Source organism: Enoplosus armatus, chromosome 6 (assembly GCF_043641665.1).
Source record: "Enoplosus armatus isolate fEnoArm2 chromosome 6, fEnoArm2.hap1, whole genome shotgun sequence".
Classification (NCBI taxonomy): Eukaryota; Metazoa; Chordata; class Actinopteri; order Centrarchiformes; family Enoplosidae; genus Enoplosus; species Enoplosus armatus.
Window position 1 is genome coordinate 24850100 of NC_092185.1, and position 20568 is coordinate 24870667.

The 20568-nt window shown below is 44.0% G+C and overlaps 2 protein-coding genes across 2 annotated transcripts; both read left to right on the forward strand.

Moving 5' to 3' along the window:
• Window positions 1–260: 260 nt before the first annotated feature.
• On the forward strand, window positions 261–3451 carry polr2c (RNA polymerase II subunit C). Its single transcript, XM_070907557.1, has 9 exons — window positions 261–416; window positions 759–808; window positions 1416–1484; window positions 1597–1649; window positions 2024–2152; window positions 2243–2294; window positions 2403–2571; window positions 2662–2736; window positions 2944–3451. The coding sequence occupies exons 1-9, from the start codon at window positions 331–333 to the stop codon at window positions 3086–3088; spliced, it is 828 nt and encodes a 275-aa protein (XP_070763658.1). The 5' UTR covers window positions 261–330; the 3' UTR covers window positions 3089–3451.
• Window positions 3452–5743: 2292 nt separating this feature from the next.
• Window positions 5744–12905, forward strand: LOC139287186 (diacylglycerol O-acyltransferase 1-like). The gene is made up of 17 exons (XM_070908188.1): window positions 5744–5886; window positions 6178–6265; window positions 6389–6429; window positions 6822–6907; window positions 7170–7222; window positions 7406–7511; window positions 7868–7972; window positions 8069–8122; window positions 8223–8326; window positions 9233–9271; window positions 10013–10054; window positions 10163–10207; window positions 10482–10591; window positions 10675–10740; window positions 10877–10964; window positions 12252–12314; window positions 12693–12905. The coding sequence occupies exons 1-17, from the start codon at window positions 5744–5746 to the stop codon at window positions 12903–12905; spliced, it is 1446 nt and encodes a 481-aa protein (XP_070764289.1).
• Window positions 12906–20568: the final 7663 nt, after the last annotated feature.

Here is a 20568-nt window from a genome sequence, read left to right on the forward strand (position 1 = left end):
ATTTTACTGGGGCAGTCAAATTTTTCTACAAACAAAAACCTGTGCAACGAGAATCAATGAAATATACTATAATTAAGTTCTTTATCTTTCTAAAAAGGGTAAACATGAACACTTTTATTTTGAAAAAAGGATGTCCAAGCATCCATGACCCGGATATTAAGTAAAGACCCGCCCCCTTGCCTCACTGAGACCAATCGTTAATCGGACTTCCATCTCCTGGCCAATCAGCGGGCAGTAAATAACTCCGTGGAGGTCTTCAAGCCGAAGTAGCGGTAGCAGAGTGTGTTGACGATTTTACAACGTTCATTTTAGGCTTATTTGACTCCAATAATGCCGTATGCTAACCAACCGACGGTGAAGATCACAGAGCTGACAGACGAAAATGTCAAGTTTGTCATTGAAAACACTGATTTGGCGTGAGTAATTGGCACCTATTTGTCCATTCAGTGTGTGAGGCAGTGAGCAGCCATTTTTCTTAGCACCAAAAGTGACATTATGTGCACCTAACACACGTTAAAAAAAAACTGCGCTAAGATACTACGCACTAAAATAATAATGCTATTTGTAACTGAGAATCTCCGTAACCTGAATTTGTGTTTATATTGAAGGTAACTGTAGCTAACGTAAGAGGTGGACACAGGGTCGTTTTGTTATTAGTGAAATGTTTCCCAGTCGGCAACATTAATGGAATTTAGTGTAAATTTATGTTACTTATGTTAACTTTAACCTTTAAAAACATGCGTCCGTTTCCGTTTCAGGGTCGCAAACTCTATCCGCCGGGTCTTCATGTCAGAAGTTGCCACTATAGGTATAGTAACTTTTTGTTCTGCCGGATTTTTAATTATTATTTTCATTGTGTGACAAAGTGCTGGGCTGTCGCTTTACATGACAGACTTGTGGTGGGATGATTCTTTGGTATTGTGTATGCTGGCTCACTGCTATGGCTTGCTGGGGCACTTAAAGTAGCTGAGCCATTGTTTAGGGAATTAGTTTCACCTGTACTTTTCCTGCGGTGACAAGTCCAAATGTCTGCCGTGAAAATGCTTTATACTGTGACCGTTTAGCAAAGGAAGCTCAGTGGTATTTAGCCACCAATACTCCTTCTTACAGCCGAGTGAGCTTTTCCTACTGCAACGTGTCTTCCGTTAAAATGCCTGTTTTCTCAAGGGAGCTCTGCCTGCCCTCGTGTACAGTCTTCTCTGTCGGTGCAGCAACCGTCCAAAAAGCAACTAATAGATACAGATGTGTATCATTTACCTGCATGAACCATACAGTACCCTGCTCACGCCCCGAAGTACGCTATTATTTGGGGTCACGTAGAAATGGCTCTGACAAAAGTTGAAGTTGAGATGGTTTTTGGAGATTTGTGAGACAAAAAAAAGCCTAACTTGAACTGGCATTACTTTCATTTGCAGCGATTGACTGGATCCAGATCGATGCCAATTCCTCAGTGCTGCATGATGAGTTTGTTGCACACCGAGTCGGTATGTATCGCCGTGCCTGTGATGAGCTCTCCATGGGACTTGATGATAGTGATGTAACATGATTGTTGCAGTATGACCAGGGAGGTCTGATGCCTGTTGCCTGTGTCGTTAGGTCTCATACCTCTCACGAGCGACGACATCGTGGACAAAATGCAGTATTCTAGGGTAAGTGCACTGTCGTATCAGTCATCAGTGAGGTAGCCCAGTGCAACTCCATTAATAATGGACCACTCCTGGTACTCCTGGTACTGAAACACAAGTTGGATTGTTCTACACTCTAAACTCAAGACTAAAAATCATTGGATTTTTGTCAGTAGTTTGTCAGTGTATGGTTGTAATGGGATCTTCTACATCCCAACAGATATGTGATATAGAAGAGGTGTTTTTAATCATATCTACGCACTCTCATTTTATATAAAATATAGTGTATTATAATGGGATATGATACCAATGTCCTGGCGGAGTTCGTTCCCTGGCTGTAACTGTGTTTACTGGAGGACAGACATCATTTTCTCTGCCTGTATCTGATCCTCCTGCAGGACTGTACCTGTGATGATTTTTGTCCAGAGTGCTCCGTTGAGTTGACGCTAGACGTTCGGTGCACTGAGGACCAGACGCGTCATGTCACCTCACGTGACCTGTTGTCCAACAACCCCAGAGTCATCCCGGTGAGTCGTTTCCTCCGTTTTATTGAAGTCATTCGAGGGGAGTGGCAGCAGGAAGGAAAACGCTGACGGTGTTTTCATTGGGCTTTCCAGGTGACTTCCAGGAGTCGAGACAACGACCCCAATGACTACGTTGAGCAAGATGGTAAGCTCGAAGCTGTCTTGAGGGGTAAACACTGGCTGTTATGGTCCTTGTTTGAACATTCAACTTTTCCTTCCCCTCTCCACTTCCTCATTTACTAACACGTCACAGACATTTTGCTGGTGAAGCTTCGTAAGGGTCAGGAACTGCGGCTCAGGGCATACGCCAAGAAAGGCTTTGGCAAGGAGCACGCCAAGTGGAACCCAACAGCGGGGGTTTCCTTCGAGTACGACCCAGACAACGCACTGCGGCACACAGTCTACCCGCGACCTGAGGAGTGGTATGTTTTCATTTCAGTACGGCGCATCGTACAGGATGAATGTTTAAATGTATAATATTGAACGGAATTGACGGACTGTCTCACTCCCAGGCCAAAGAGTGAATACTCAGAGATTGAGGAGGATGAGGTTCAGGCTCCCTATGACCCCAATGGAAAGCCAGAGAGGTGAGGAAAGAATCTTCCCTTAGACTTGAGACTTGAAAGTGGTGCAACAGTGTAATTATATGATACCAAATAGAACAGGCTTTGTGTCAAGAGTATTTTTGTATGTAGTATGTCTCTGCTTTGAATTAGTTTATAATCGACAAAAAATAAAGCAGAATGCCGAGTGTCACAAGTCCAGCAGCTCACCTGTGAGATTTCCCCGCCCAGGTTCTTTTACAACGTGGAGTCCTGCGGCTCCCTGCGACCAGAGACCATTGTCATGTCGGCGCTGGCCGTCCTCAAGAAGAAGCTGAGCGACCTGCAGACTCAGCTGAGCCACGAGATCCAGAGCGACGTGCTCACCATCAACTGAGGGGCCTCGCCGTCGCAGAGCTGGACCTGCATTTACACTCTGTAACGACCAGGACCAGGACTGATTTTAGGATTGCTGTTCAGGTCACATGGCACACGTGCAAATGTTGTCCTCCCTAGATCCTGGTCATCAAAGGCCAATCGGTGATTCTTGAGCTGTCATTTGGCCTGATTTCATTATTAGAAATCAATACTGATGAAAATTAAAAAAAACTGGACAAACAACTAAAGCATCCAATGCAAGGTCCGAGTCTGAAAGGGAGTTTACCCCAGAATGATGTAGTTTTGTTGTCGGCAGTGTAACTTTCACTGTTACATTAATATTTTGTTAATGTTACTTTTTAAATAAATCTGTTTAGAGGAACTTGGTCATCTTGTCATTTCACAGTGGGTTGAAGAGTTTTACTTTTAATGAAGTTTTTAGTTCTCTGTCTTTATAACAAACACAAATGCTCAAACACCTGTAACATTGGAAAAATGCAAACTAGCTCTGCAAAATAAACTCCTTTGCCCAGGACAAAAATTGCAGACAAGAGAAACCAATAAGTATGAGGGTTTTAAGGGATTTTCAAAAGAGAAAATGACTTTTTTTTTAAATTTAATTTCTAATCATAACTGTGCAGTATCAGGCATCTGGGTTGATGAAGTGGGAGCTGCACTTTGTAAAGGACCTCAAAGGTATTTTGGTTTTGTCAAGTTAGACAGAGACAGTCAGAGTAATACCAGAAGGAAGGTAGTGTGGCTTCAAAGTAAAAGCACACATCTTAAATCAAACTAGCCTTTAGTTGTTTGATTGAAACTGTTGTCTGCGGAGACATCCTACACCTATAAATACAACACCTGCATCATTATATCATTTACCGTGTGGAACAATAGATGAAGCAGGTTTATTTCACTTCATCTTCACGCTCTGTCATTAAGAAAGCCATACATGACCTGAATTCGATTCACTTAGAGCCAATATAAACATGTTCTAGGCTGGCTGATGGTCTTCTGCAGTAACGGATTTGTCAAGTGGCGTATTGCTTTAACAGTATGTCACTAAAAAATGAGCTAAAAATCACAGGATGAAATCCATGTGAAGACATGATGTACATACATTAGCAATAATAAAACACCTAAATCTGAAATAAAAAATGCATTTACGTAAATGGACGAAAAAATAATACAATAAAAAATATCTATATATGGTAGTGACCTCTGACGCATTTATTTTGGTTTTGAGGAGGCTTTTATTTTGAATGTTATTAGAAAAAGACGTTATATGCGTTCCAGTCCTCACGTGCGACACCGACCACATCACGTCCCCAGGTGGAACCAGAGGTCACACCGGCTGTGTGTCCACAAACATACCCAGACAGCGGGCCAATGAGCTGTGCGCGTTGCGGGACGTAGACTTCCTCTGGGGTCGACAACATGCCACAGAGGATGCTGCTGTGCTCTGATGACAAGGTAAGCCGTTTTCTGTCGTCAGAGAAGGTCACGCCGAGCTGCGTTCAGATTTCTGGCAATTCTCGGTTTCATTTCCTGGCAGCAAATCTTAACATGAAATATTCAAGTCACACAATAGGGGTTTTGAATTTGCTTCGAGCAGTTATTGAATTCGGCATACACGTGTTCCTACCAAGCATCAATGGGGGAAAAAATCGCTGTCATTGTCGTTATGATGTTATGAGATAGCGCCCACCTTGGTGGGAAGATGGTCGCTGGAATAACTGACATACCAAAACTAAAGGATGATTTTAGATTAAATAAATGGCACGTTTTTGGATAGCATGCATGCCGAATTTACCCAATGGAACTTTGGGCTCGGGTAAAGTCTGAAACGACGTCTTACGAGCTCTCTACCCCTGTAGATAAGCGAGACAGCGGTAAACTGCTAATTTACTAAATGGATTTGGTTAGAATTCCTTTGCATGTGGAGGACAGGAGGTAGCCTGCCATATCTGGCTTTCATGAAGATGCAGCTGGTGTATGTAAATGATCTACTGCTCTGTTCTCGGTCCAAGACACCCTAGGTCACCATTTCAAGAATGATAATGGTTACACATCACATACAATATGAAACATTACAGGAAACAGCAACACATATAACCCCCAAATTCTTTAGGGGACTGTAGACTAAACGTGCATATAAATCACAAATCCAGGTTTCTACTGTTCTGTATCAAAAGCAGAATAAATGACTATTGTTTGGTTGAGACAACATTTTGTTTGTGTTTTTCCCCTCTCACAAAATGCATTTGTAGCTTACGTGGTTACACAGGCTACATTCAAACTTTTTTTTTCCCCATTGACAAAAGAAGCAAAAGGGAATCTTCACAGTTTGGAACAGACCATTTTAGTCATTACAAATTATTTTTTATGTTTCAATAATTTGCTCAGCATATTCTGAGTTCTACTATATCCTGTCATGGCACCAGGTGAACAGGAAATGTACCTGAGGTAGAGGGAAAGAAATGTTGTGATTTTTTGTTTCTTCTCAAATTAAGGGTATCTTCACATTTCATCAGTGACGATCTGGTAAAACGGCGACGTCTCAGAGCAAAGCACACGATGAGCCCGTCTCTGGGGGTTTTTTCGTGAAGGGAATCCAACCGTCTCTGAACTCTCCCAAGCTTACCCCCCGTGGACAACCCCCTCAGACTCGGGGGAGATGGCCGCGATGAGGAAGAGGTTCTCCTCCGTCTGCTCCTCTTCCTCGGCCGAAGAAGACGGCGCAAGCCTCTATGACAGCGCTCCCGTTCCTGCCACTGATCCGCCCGGCGAACAAGAGCATCCCTACGCATCCCTGCTCTGGTAAGCTCCCTCTGCTGCCTCCGTCGCTTGTTCGTAGCTGTTGTCAACCGGGAGACACAAGACAAGGCAACGGAGGAGGACGGAATCGGACCTTACTCATAAAAGTTATGCATTGAAAATGTTATGTACAGCAATTATGTAAATATTATCAGCTAAATGTACATTGATTGTTGAAGGTGCGGTCACACTAGAACTGGCAGAAAAAAAAAGAAAGGTGACAATTAGACAAGCACTCAAAAACTGGTGGAAGAGGAGCCTCACACATGACTGTGTCTTTGTGTCTTTGTCCAGTTGCCATCGCGTCCAGGACTCTCTGCTGAGCTCCAACAGCAGCTTCACCGGATACCGAGGCATCCTCAACTGGATCATCATCCTCCTGGTCATTGTCCCCATTTCCTTCCCATTGATTTCATAGATCGATATTTATTCGGGGGGTTTTTTTATATACTTTCATTTTAGGGGGTCAGACCCTCTGACTTGTGACTTATTCTCATTCTCTCAGGTCCTGACTCATGCTCACTTGTTCTTGGAGAATTTCATACAGTGAGTAGAAACAGACGCAACCACGCATGCACACATTCTATGGGCGAAAAACCCCGTCTATTGTACATTTTCTACTGATATTGAATTTTGGTTTTTGATGCAGTTTAATAGATAGGTAGACGAAGACGTTTATGAGGATGACGTTCATGACCAAATGCCTGCGAGACTATTCACACTCCCGTCAGCGTCACCTCTACTCTTGTACACGTTTCGCAGTCACGTCAGCAGCATGAATTGGAGTTTTCCAACTAAAGTCGCTGGGCTTTAATCCATGATGGTGAAGACTGTGAGATGCGGTCAAAAGCGCAGCACTTTTTTGGTTTCTGGTCAAACCATGTGATTCAAACCTGTCTGTTAGACTTTTGTCCTTTTTGATTTCCTCCTCTTGACAGACACGGCTTTTTGATAGACGTCAAAAAGGTCTTGGAGCATCTCATCGAGGACAACTGCAACTGGCCATCTGTCAACCTCATACTGGGTGAGACACTCTTTTAGATGAGACCACAGATCTACATTACCCGCCGCAGTGCAACCTCGACCGCCGACATTTTGGCCGGAGATTCGAGTGTGCTATGCTAGTAGTGACATCACTTGAGGCCATTTATCAGATTTTGCGGCGCCCCCCCCCCCCCCCCCCCCCCTCCTCTGGAGCCACTTTGAGTAGTGTGTCTCCAAAGACCCGCAAACATTGACATTGTCGTGAGCTCTGGACTAACTAAAACCTTTGTATATCCTCTTAGCTGCCAACATGTTCGCCGTTGCAGCTTTGCTCCTTGAGAGGTCTCGGGAAAAGGTGAGACTGGTGCATTTTTTTCATTTTTCTTAATGTTGTTGGTTTTTTTTTGTTCTTTTTTAGAAAATGCATCAATTTTTGTTTTGAAAAACCCCATCTGAAGACATCATATCAAGCGATTTGGTAACTCAAAATAACTTGTCATTGAAAGGTCAACACTTCTATCCCATGTATTCCCGTCAGGGTGTGCTGTCCCCCGCCAACGCTCATCGTTTACATCTCACAAATCTGGGGCTGCTCCTGCTATTTCCTGCTGCGGTCATCGTGCATGAGCCCACAATATCAACAGGTAACGACTACAAAAGCGTGCGTCGCATTTACTGTGCTATGCAAATGTAGCGTGACAACTTTAATATTGTCAACAGCAAATGGATATCAGTTCAGTTATTGCACCCCCCCCCCCCCCTCCTCCCTTTTATCTACCTGTTTCAGCAAACGATCCAAGCTATATGACCGACACACCATTGTGTCAAATGCAAATATTCTAGATTCTGTGTGCATCATTTTTATACACTTTCTTCATGGCCCTAACATAAATCAAGTGTAGCTTGAAGCCCAAAATCCTTTTGTAATGTTCAGGTCTTTGCACTTTAAATGATCATTTCTGAGTCATTTCTGGGGGGGGGGGGGGGGTTTGTCCACCAGGTGGAGCATTCTTCTCTCTCTGGTTCTACACCGCTCTGGGGATGAAGCTTTACTCATACCAGGAAACAAACCGCTGGTACCGACAAGCTCATTTAACCGACGCAGGTATTTTTTTCGTCGCACTGATTTCATTTCAGAACAAAAAACACAAACTAATCAACTAACCAACAACTGCTGCTTTTCATGCCTGCGCGTTTTCAGAGACGGACAGGAACGTCTCGCAAAAAGCCCACAACCAGCATCTCACTCTCAAAGGTGAAACTGCTTCTCATTCATACGATTCATACTTGATCTCTTTACATTAACTCATTGTGATGCATTTTTGTCCTCTGTGACTCTGTCTTTGATTTCTCAGATCTGTATTATTTCCTATGTGCCCCCACTCTGTGCTACCAGAGAGACTTCCCATGTACCCCTAAGGTCCGCGTCAATAAGCTACTGCACAGGCTGCTGGAAATGGTGAGCTGAACAGTGGCACCATTGTCATTGATGGTGTTATGTAGGCAGTGGAAAAGAACAATATTGGCTCCTGTTATCTTCCAAAAATGAAGAAAAACCCCACATTACAGCCTTGTGGCTAGTATGATAATAGTTATAATAATTATAGCACAAATAGTTATCCTTTGGCCTAAGAGGATCTTCATTGCGGAAGACATAAAATAAATAAAAACGAATCGAACAAAGGAAAAAAAGTGAAATACAATAGTTGTTGTATTTCCTTTTTATGTCATAATTATATGAAATTATATGTCAAAAGGACAGTTATTTCGCTTGAGGTTCCGCCCCTAAACTGTGATTGGACAGTTGATTGTTTTTCATTTTGCTCTCCATCTCAAACATTAAATTGCAAATTGCAACCCCCCCCCCATGAAGACTGATGACTGTGCTTTTTTGTAATTAGTATTTCCAGGTCAACGCTGCTCTCTGCAGGATAACAGTGAAATGCAATAATGGAAACAACGGAAAACAATCCATTCAGCTATAAAAGACGATAAAATGCTCAGTTCGTCGACAGACATCTTTTCCTTCAGTTGTGACAGCAAAAAAAAAATTTCCCCTTATTTATTTGTTTTTATTTAGACATTTTAATTCTTCCGTAACCCACAAATGGTTTGCACCGCTGAAATAATGTAACATACATACATGATTTTGGGGCGTGATTGCTGTCATACAGGTAGAACATTGTTTTGCCACTCTGACCAAATGCACTGCGGTTGCTTGGTATTTCCATTTTGAACATGTGCGTAAATCATCACAGTTCACAAGTGTAAAGAGGTTGTATTTATCCCCGATAAAGCTATATGCTGCAGGTCTTATGGGTGGAAACACTGCAGCTTGTTAACTGTGGCATCTTTCTGCCTTCAGGTGGTCGTTATCCAGATCATGGTTGGGATTGTGCAGCAGGTACAGCCGCCGGTTAACGCTCCTCTTCCTGTCTCGTGCGGTGTGCTGCTGTGCATCTAGGAACTTACAGTGCACGATAATGTAGCGTAGCATAGCATAGTACGTCATGTGTGTTTGATGTGTTTACAGTGTGGTGCAAGATGTGTACAAATACATATACTGTGTGTGACAAGAAGGCAGTACGCAGCATATAATACCATGAATCCAACTTCCTCTCCGCTTTTAGATTGGGGGGGGGGGTAGTGCTCACCTACTTCTGATATTTAAAACTCTATGTCATTAGTGGTGTTAGACAGCCCCCACAAAGTGTCCTGTTGAATGCGTTTTTTGTGACATTACAAAATGTAAGCATAAGGGCCAAGCGGATGTAAACGCTTTTGAATTCATCCGGTGAAATATCTCAACATCCACTGGACATAGAATGTGTCACAGGCACCCATTATTTCCCAGAGGACATATCCTATTTGACTTTGACTTGCGCCGTCATCATGTCAAAATGTCCGTTTGTCCAATACTTTTGGTATTTTGTTGTTATTGAGCTGATTGGCAAACGCTGACACGCTAAACTAAGCCGGTGAACACGGTGAGCAACCATCAATGCGGAGATGATTTTGGCGCGCTGACATTGGTTTTTTAGTTCAAAGTAGCCTCTCTGAATATGTTAAATATGTACATTTACATGGAATGCTATTGCTGCCCCGTGACATGAGTCATTTCCTTTTTTTTTTCTTTTCCTCTCAGTGGATTGAGCCCATCTTCCAGAGATCAGAAAACTCCTTCTCTGTGAGTGAAGCACGGCCCCTCCCTCTCGACTGTGAACATCAGAACAAACACCACCTTCCACAGCTGTGTGGAATTCACTTTTTTTTAATTTATACTTCTTATACGTAGAGCATGGACATCACTATGAGAGTGGAGCACCTGGTGGGCCTGGTGGTGAGTGATTTCCATTTATTACTTTAGATATGTCCGTTTGGATTTCCCAGAAGTATAAAGCACTGGGCCAACGCAAGATGTCAGATGTGATCTCCCTAGATGGTGATGATGATGACGAGGATAAGGAGGTATGCCAAAACATACTCCTCGTATGTTCGGGCAAGATGATTAGAGATTGGAGATTAGTCATCCATGACACAATACAATACAGATAAGAGATCGGAGAGATTTACCAGATTGTTATTGGTATTGCTAACGCATATTTTCTTGGCAGGCACCAACCCACTTCCTGTGGCTCCTCTTCTTCTTCTTGAGTCACTCCTACCTGAACTTCTGCGCGGAGCTGCTGCGCTTCGGGGATCGCCATTTCTATGGAGACTGGTGGTCAGTTGCCCGAAGCAATTTCTGCACGCCGTGTCGCGGCGCATTCGTCACCGGCTCACGGGGGGCTCCTCTTTTGTTTACAGGAACGCTACGACTCTGGTCACCTTCTGGAGGAGCTGGAATATTCCCTTTCAGAAGTGGTGTCACAGGTATTTTTTTTTAGTGCGACGGAACTAAAACAGGCCTCAATTGGCTTCGCCGACACGGGCGCCAAAAAAATCGTTTCCCTTACCTTTTGCTTGCATCTCTTGCATGTCTTTGCTCCGTGTCTTCACTCGTATGAAGACATGTATACACGCGGCTGGTGGAGAAGAATGTGCCCCCATCACGAGCGGAGTTAATGGTCTACCTGATGTCTGCCGCTCTTTGTGAGGTACGGTCTGAGTCTACTGCATGAAGCGCATTTTACTCCTTATTGTAATTCATTTTGTTTGGTAGCAGAGGACATTGCAGAAGACACTGGCAATCGGGAAGGAATTGGGTTTTTGAGCTGAACACCAATACCTGTATTTAAATCAGGATAGCCAATTGTTTGTGCGATCAGGCATATTTAAATACACATAAAATAAATCGATGACCAGTGACCAACTTTGTGACCATACGACCACCTCGATGACGTAAACACTCTCAAGTTGTTGAAATGGGAATCTTTCCCATCTCTACCATCCAATATGACGGGCACGTGCCAAATGCTACGGTGCTAACAAACTCACAATGGCAATCCTAACGTGCCGTTGTTAAGCGCGTCTAGCGTTTGTCACGTTCACCGCGTCTTGGTTTAGCCTGTTGGCGAGACAGGATTTTATAATTAGCGCTAAACACACAGTAAGGATGGTGGGAATGTCATTAGTTCTGCAGGTATTTGGTCACAAAGCAATGTTGATGATCCCTTATCTAGCGTCATGATAATTCCAGTTCCATCCTGAGGGGGGGACGTGAATGTCGGCATCTAACTTCATCAACAGTCAAAGCATTTCACTCAGAACCATAAACGTCGACCTCATGGTGGCGAGAGAGGAAAAGTCGAGCCTTCTTTATGCTCGCATCCAGCTTCTGGCTATAACCAAAGACAGTAGGCTTTTTTTTTTTTTTTTATGTCTGGGAACCATGAACGTCGGCTTGTGCGGATCCATCTAGCAGATGTGGAGATATTTCAGTGGAAGTGACCTTCCGGTGGCGCTAGATGAGAAGTCAGGGGATCACCAAAGTCCTTGGGATTCATCCTTTGGGGAACCACGAATGCCTGTTCAAACATTTCATGGCAATCCAGTCAATAGTTGAAACATTTCAGTCTGGATCAAAGGGGACTGCCTGGCCGACACACCGACCATTGCCTCCCCTAGATCCTTCCACGCTAGTATGCCAAAAATATGTCCAAACTAATGATGCATCATCATGCATCAGTTCAGTTCAATTCAGTTTTATTTATATAGCGCCAAATCACAGCAGAAGTCGTCTCATGACGCTCCACAAATAGAGCAAAATAAATATTTAACAATAGAAGTGCATCATTTTCATTTTTAGTTTGCACAGATAGCAGCAGTGAAACAGAGTTTTGCAGTACATGAATATTACAGTATGGAGATTAGAGGGCTATTGGCCCAAAACAAGCATAATGCAATAACGACCTACTGTGATGTTGTTTCTCTCTTCTGCACAGTATATGATTGCTCTGCCCCTGCATAGCTGCCGTCTGTGGATCTTACTCATGATGGTGTTTGAGGTGAGACTATCACGTCCGTGGCAGCTGGCAGTGATGAGGCAGGACGGGACACCGACTAGCGATGCTGTTGTTGTTGTTGTTGTTGTTGTGGAGCGTTGTGCGCGAAGCTTTGGCCCCAGCTTTGGAATACTGTTTCATTTACTCAACAGTTGAATCAACTGCAGCCAATCACGCATGAATCCCGTTGTTTTATTGGTTTTGCCTTCTGTGCACCCACCCATCTGAGGACAAGACGAGAAACTAATGTATTTCAATTGTTAAGGGTATTATGTGATTTACTGTTGTACACTTGCACGCACATGTACTTATTAGTTGGGCAAGAGGAGAACTCTTTTTATTTAATGTTTCTTTAGCTAACGCTGTGTTTTCTGCTTCTAGCTTCTGCTTGCGGTATTCCTGGGAAACTACTTCCAGGGAAACTATGGCAACGGCTTAGTGTGGCTGTGCCTGCTGCTGGGCCCTCTTCTGGCTGTGATCACCTACTTTCACGACTACTACGTAAGCTTCCGTCCGCATCGTCGTCAGACATCCTCCTCGCCGCTGACATCAGGCCACCGTCTTCCCAGCGCGGTCTTCCTGCAGCCTCACTGATCAAGGAGAAGTCTCTGCCCTATTATACTGTATTTACAAGTAGACCAAGAGGATGCGACTGCGATCCAAAGCTCAGTGAAGGCTGCCCATGTCTGTCCAAGCATCCATTTTAATGTCTTTTGGAGTTATAATCCTTTACCCAGTTCAGCAATATACAGTATATATATATATATATACATATATATATGTTATGTAGACTAATTAGACTATTCCATACTGGAAAACAGTACTGACTTGCAAATTTGCTACGATACTTCCATATCTTACAAACATGTATGCAATAAACAACTGATTTAATTGATTGATTGATTTTTGTGTTGGTCAGCAAAGGCCTGTGTGATCATTCCTGTTACAATGAAGGGAGTCGGCAGCACAGAAGATAAGGCTCCTGCTCACACACTGCTGTGCCAACGTGTGGTTAAGGTAGCCTGTAATGAATAATATAGGCCTACGACTGATCAACACGTGGCGCACGGTCCGTCAGTGCTCCTGTTGTCGCTGGGGCAGCAAAACAAAAGGAGCCCAAATTGCTTTTGAATGGCCATGGCCAGATTAGCCCTCGAGGATATGTATGTAGCCTGCTTTCAAGCACCCTTCGAGCACAGTGCTTATGCCTGTACATGCATAATCATAAGTGACCCCTTAAGCAGAAGCCATCTGCCATGGACTCTGTCACATGGAAAACATTCATGAAACTTTAAGGTACCAAAAAATGTACACGTATCAATGGCTTTTTTTTTACCGCCAATGTGAGAAGATCCACAGAGCCTGGAGAAAATACAAAAAGTGTGCGAAAGGGAAAAGCGTGTATTTTCTGACAAACGGAGCCAATGGGCTTTCGGTCCGATGGGAAATATTTCGGACTATTGGGGTTTAGGAATAATGGCACGGCACCGACTGTGTGGCTGGTTGGAAAAGTTTACCATTTCGCCCAACCCGAGTGTATGACTAACGGTGGCTTTCTACTAGCCAAGAGCGACGCATGGCAAGGGGTGCACAACTCGCTAACTGTAACCTAAGCTAAGCTAAGCTAAGGTTCTCCAGCTAGCTTAGTAACTTAGCTCTGTGGCATGGATCTGGCTTTGGTGGCTCTTGCAAACGGTAAGCTAAAGTTTGTGTCACGCACGCGGTGGTCCAAATAGAATATAGGAACATTACAGATATGTGTGTGTGTTATTCTAAATACGATCGTAAATCACAGTAAATAAGTCAGGATGCTGACTGCAGTTCACTTCACGGCCACCGGTGTCACTAAAAACAACGGCTTTATGAAAACTCCATATTGAACCTTTAAGTAAAGTACTATACAAGTACCTCAAATTTGTAAAAGTGCAGTTATTAAGTAAATGTGCTTACATTCCACCAATGTGAGCTATTCAGAGGTGCAATGAACACAATGCAGCTACAAGGTTGCACATTTCAAGGTTATTTTCTGTGTGAGGGTCCACTGCACTCGCCTTTTTCAAGGAGGACCGCTCGGTATGAATCATTTCTCGTTGTAAGATGTTTGATACTCGAGTAGTCAGCACTGAGTGGTTTTCCCCGATCACAATCAGCTGTGGGGAAGCTCTTCATTGGAAGACATTGCTTACCTCACTTGCAGAATCCTGAGCCCAGGGTTGTAGAACACATTGTGGCATCATAAAGACTTCCAAATCCAGCACACTCTCAAGACACACGGTACGCTGCACAAGAAATAAAGCATCAGCATATCCGATATATTTGTTCAGACAAACATGGAGAGAAGCGACAGAAGAATGCAAGAGGTAAGAATTTAGAATTTGAACTTCTTGGACTCTTTATATTCCTGTCATGTGGGACAATCAACACAGTTTAATTTGACTTCTTTGATCGCCTCAGACTGGGGTCGAGGGGTCGAGGGATGAAATGTATCAGCATTTGAGCTGCATGTACAGTGACAAATCTTTCAATCACTTCTTCACTTCCCTGACTTTCTGACTGCTGCGCACCTGGAAAAGTGCATTGCGTTACTATGACTACTGCCAATCCTGACCCTAACCCTAGAATGACAAAATAGAGTTTTAAATATGGTGATTTAGATGTTTATTCTTCTGTTTTGATACATGTAAAATATGTACAGTGAACAAATGAATCTTGTGGCACCATTGGCCAAATCTCAAGACACCTCTGTGTGCCGCAGCACCCACTTTGGGAACCCCTGTTTTAGACATCCTCCGAACACTCAAAACCTCAAATGAAGAGGCACTAATGTCCTGCATCCACTTTTATCCTCTCAAACTGCAGCCTTTCCAGAGCGACTGTGCCCAGCGCATTTTTGGCTTGTGGCGTGCGCCAATATTTCCGCCCGCAGCCAGCGAAGATGGCGCAAAAGTGGTGCAGGGTCATGACAAGGGAGCACACCTCCCAAAGTCTCCCAAATCACTCGTGCACCCTCTCCATCGAGCCCTACTCTCAGCTCAGGACATGATCAAGAAGCTGACCTGTGAGAACGCCGCCCTGAGACGGGAGAACGCCAGGCTGACGCTGGAGGAGCTCAGCACCTCCGAAGCTCTGGAGGAGCTGAGGGGCCTTTACGCCCAGGCCAAGGACGAGAAGGAAGAGCTGGAGGCCAGGATAGAGAAGATGGAGGAGACCTTCCAGAACGAGCGCACGATCTGTCAAGACCTCAGCGGAGAACAGCTGGCAGAAATAAGTAGTTTAAAGATCAAGGCGTCAGTCGCTCAGTCACACAGCCACCGGATGGCGGAGGAGGTGAGAGAATCCAATAGAGAGCTCTATGAAGTCAGAAGACAACTCACCTCTCTGAAGGAATCCGAAAGAATGTGGCACAGGAGAGCGAGCCAGCTGGAGGAGGAGGTGAAGGAAAAGAGGAGCTTGGTCTCCAGCTTGATTGACCTCTTGAGCCAGAACCAGTCGGAGCCCTGCCAGAGCCAGAAGAAATGGGGAAGTGAGTACAGCGCTCTGGAAGAGAGCTACAGGAAGGAGCTGGCCGAAAAGGAGGAGAGCTGGCGGAGAAGAGTGCTGGAGACGGAGAGGAAGAACGAGCTGGAGAGGACGTGGCTCCAAAAAGAGACAGAGTGGAGACAGAAGACCAGCACACTGGAGGAGGAGATCAAATGTCTGACCAGAGAGCGCACCCAGCTTCAGGTAAACCGTCTCTACTGACATTTCTGCTTTGGATTCAATGAACAGTCCAACAATTTAAGGAAATGTTTTTGTTTGACCCAGAGTAAGACAAGAAGATAGATTTTGGTGAAATGTCCGCAACTTAAAGAAACATTTCAACAGTTTGGGAAATTAGCTTATTCACTCTCTCGAGTTAGATCATGAGCTTGACACCACTCTCATAGCCGCGTGTTAAGTTCGGAGCTAGAGCCGGGAGGCGATTAGCCTAGCTTAGCGTAAAAAAAACTAGAAGCAGAGGGAAGCGGCTAGCTTGGTTCTCTTCGAAAAACACCGAAGAGGTCAAAGCTCCAGCGACGCTTGTAGCAACACAGAACAACTTAATTGCCAGGCCGAAGCGTTTCGGCGCGTGGCCTTCATCAGGGTCATCGACTGGATGACGCTCATGTGGTGTTGTTCTTCCATCAGGGCCACAAGCTGAAATGCGTTGGTCTGGTTTTTCCCGTCTCCATGGGCCTTGGTAGTAGGTGATGTTGTGCAAGAAATCCCTACTCTCTAAAATACACCTCCAAAAAACAAAATACACCAACAAACGCCTCTAAAGTCTCGTAATTAACATGTAGTTTCTGTACAGATAAAACTTTTATCTTAGAGGCCCTGCTCCCAGTCTTTATGCTAAGCTAATCCCCCCTGCGGCAAAAAAAGCTAATGTTTTTCCCAAAATGTAAAGCTATTCCTTTAAAAAAAAAAAAAAATGGCATTCCACGTTAAATGACAAAATGGGTCACTTCCTTTGAAAACCAGCCGTATGAGCGTTTTCCGATCGGATGTCGGCAGGGGGGGGGGGCGTCATTTTTCAGTTCCTTCTTAAGCCATTAAACTCACTGTTCTTCTGTGGTTAAGGTTTGTTAGGTTTACTTGATCAAGGTTAGGGAACAGTCATAGCCACGGTTCAACGAAAACAAGGTTAACTGTTGGCAGGAGACAAGATGGAAAGAGTGGGCTCTCATGTCAAAGCCGCACGCTTTCTTCGCCGAGACGTCCACCCCGACTTCAGAGCAGTAAAATATAATGTCGCGTTACGTCTGCCTTTGCTCCTGACAAACAACAGTTATTATTTGCAGAGCCCTAGAGGTCCTGAGCCCTAGAGGTAAACAAAAGAAAAGGTAATTGTATGCACGTGAACAAACAACTAATGCTGTCGCTTTTCTGGGGTGGACAGTCTCATCTTGACGAACGAGCATATTTCCCTAAAATGGCGGGCTCTTCTTTCGATGGCCTGCTGTATTCTGAGTTTTAGATTGCTTCAAAATGTGCTTTCAAAGGAAGATAATATATATATATATATATATAAATATATATATATATTGGTGTTTTCAGGAGCTTGCTGGTAAAAAGAAGAAAAGGAAGCCGTGGTGGAAGAAACGCGTCAAGTTTAGAAGAAGGACACAGCGCGACACAGGTGGCGCGTCTGAGGAGACTGCTGTGCTTCTGGGTTCTGAGTCCAAAGAGAAGTAACACGTCCCTTAGAGTCTCCCCATGTCTCTCCTCCCCTCTCTGAATAAAATAAAGACTCTAGTCGGTTGTCGCTGAAAGCTTCATTGCATACTGCTGGGGAGAGTATCATGCAGCATGCAAATACACAATATTCTCCAAGGGGGGTTTTGGGGTGATGCTCACACACAAACACACACACACACACACACACACACATGCAGGCTAGCACCTGTCGACACCAGACCGATAACTGTGGAATGCTGGGTCACTGAGACAAAGGCTGAACAGAGCAACACTGAGAAATGGAAGAAAAATCAGTAAGAAGCTACATAGTGCATAATATGTGCGCACAGTCCTTAAAAAACGCATTCTCTCTAAGACTGACAAGAGAATGTCAACAAAGAATGTCTTCTGCAGTCAAGCTCGCTTGCTCATTGGTTCCCGGCGGTAGAGGTTGCCAGCACTTGATCTCCAGGAACATGAACATTGGAGGGTCCCCTGAAATGATGCTGAATGGCATTGAAGTGCTCGCAATATAATACAGAGAGAGAACCGCTGCCTTAGGTCAAAGTGAAAGATTGGAACACATGCCAAGTGTAATGCAAAGAGCCATTTATAATGAGTCCATAGCATAGCAAATGGTTGTGGCATTGTCAGAAAAAGTCAGAGGCTGGGCTGTCTGTAGTACTGTTTCTGTAGGTGTAGAAGTATTTAAGGCTTGACTGGGAATTAAAAAGTGGAGTTTATCAGTAGATCAATGCATGCCAGTCCAATGGGACTTGTAACCCAAAGGGAGGTGGCATTTTTGGTTATATCCGCATAAAGCGGGTATGTAAACACGCAGGCACTGTTTCCTAGAAAATTCTGTTGTGGCGTCGCCCCTCGATAGTGAGTGAAACAATGTTGTCTTATGGGTACACAGGCGAGGTTAAAGGCGGCAACTGGTTGTAGCGTCGCGGCTAGCATAGTCCCAATCTTGTACGATGACTGTGTTTGACTCACCGGATGTAGGCTGTTGGGATGCGTCTGCCATTGGCTCTCTATTTCAGTTGGCATTCTCCTCCTCTTCCTCCTCTTTCGCAAGGGGCGCCATTTGCTGCATCCTGGGCTCAAGACGATTGTGATTGGTTTAAAGAAGTACAAACAAGCAAGAGAGCTTTTTCCCCCTATCCCAGAATGATAATGGGCTGAGCCAGTCCTTTCCCCAAATACATCTGGCTATATGAGGCTGATGGCAATGTCATTAGTTTTGCAGGTTTTTACTCAAATTGATATTTCCACCTGACGGTAGCGCTAGATGAAAAGTTAAGCATCACCAAAGAGCTGTCGAGACATTTCGCTCAAAACCACAGATGTCAGCTTCATGGCAGTGCCACTATTAAATCAGTGGATCCCAAAAGTTAGGATACAACCCCTGGGAACCGCGTCTGTACAAACTTGTGCCAATCCATCTAGTACATATTTCACCGGATAAGTGAAAAGTTTTACATGCTGGGTGCGTTAGATGAAAAGTCGGGTGTCATTTAAAGGTGGTGCTAAAGGGTTAGGGTCAGGGGATCGCCAAAGCCGGTACGATTTCTCCTCTGAGGAAGTGGTGGACTGCCCGACTGACAGACCAACATTGCCATCCCTAGAGCCATGCTGCCAACGTGGCTATAAAAAAAAAATTCGACATCGCAATGGAAAGTTTTTAGTTTTACATATTTGTCTCATTATGATCTCTTATGTGACCTTGTCCTCATACAACCAAATGTTTTAGAACAGCTATTTGGTCGCATACCCCCAGCTACAGCCTTGGATCTGGGTTGTTTCACTGCTTATCTCACACAAGACTGCTCTCAGCACCTTTTCTCATCCACTCCTGCATTCCACTGAGGGACATAAATATCGCCCCATATGAAGTGCACCTTGTTCTACTCTCTGCAGACTGCCTGCACTCTGTCTGATTGTACAACCTCTTTGTGAAGAAGAAATACTTAGAAAGACACTCTGTGTTCAACTTCTTTATTTCAGATACTCCCATCAACTGAAAATTCCAAAACAACATCTCTGGCTAGAAACACTGTCCCTGTTACTGTGGATGATCTGAGCTACATCCTTCCTAGGTACAGTTTCTTCCCCTTTCCTCCTCACAGCCCTCCATGGCACTGTTTGGGGGGGGGGCTGGGTAGCAGTGGTGGGCAGGGTGGGTAGTGGGTAGTAGTGACATTTGAACATGCAATGCATTGCAGCATCAAAAGGCATCAAAGGGCATCAGGTCCCAGCTGGATGTCACTTGGCTGGGCACAGCACTTGAGCTCCCCAAATTGTTGACGTGTTTGTATTATGTTTTTAATTTGGTTGAAATTACAGTTATATCCAGCACACAAACTCTGACCTGTGAAAATGACAGCAGTCATTTGTAGCTCTCAAAGTTAGTTCATTCGTGAAACACATCCAACCACAGCAATAGGGTCAGACAAAGAGTTTCGTCTGTAACGGACTTTATATAAACCCGCCCAAAGTGCTTAGGCTACTCAAACTCTCTCATCATTTATGTCGTTGCTGGAAGGAAATAGTTCACCATTCTCCTCTCAGAGTGAAAAGGCTGCTCTAATCAATATCGTTATATTAGGACGTCGCAACTTTATAAGGTAATAATACAGTATATATCAGAGACGTTTCAGTTTGCCCTGCTGCCCTCAAGAAAAAATAAAATCAAAACTAAATGAATGCAGCTTTAAAGTCAAAGTGTGATAGACATTGTGCTGGCTTTTGGGTTGAGTTCATCGTTATATTTTCTCTTTGGAGCTCACTTGCACAGATTTATTAGTGCCTTTGTATCGCTTGAATTATATTTGACTCTTCTGTTTTGATACCTATGTATTCTATGTTTCATTTCTTGCTTTAATATTTACTTAATACTACTGTAATTACTTTGGTTGCATTTTCGATTTTGTCAGTAAAGTAAAGTGTAAGCTGTAACTTTAATTTTGAAATAAATAAGTGATGTTGTTTAACATTATTTATGACCCACAATCCTTTGTGCAATGGAAAAGACATACCCTGGGTCACGTGGTAT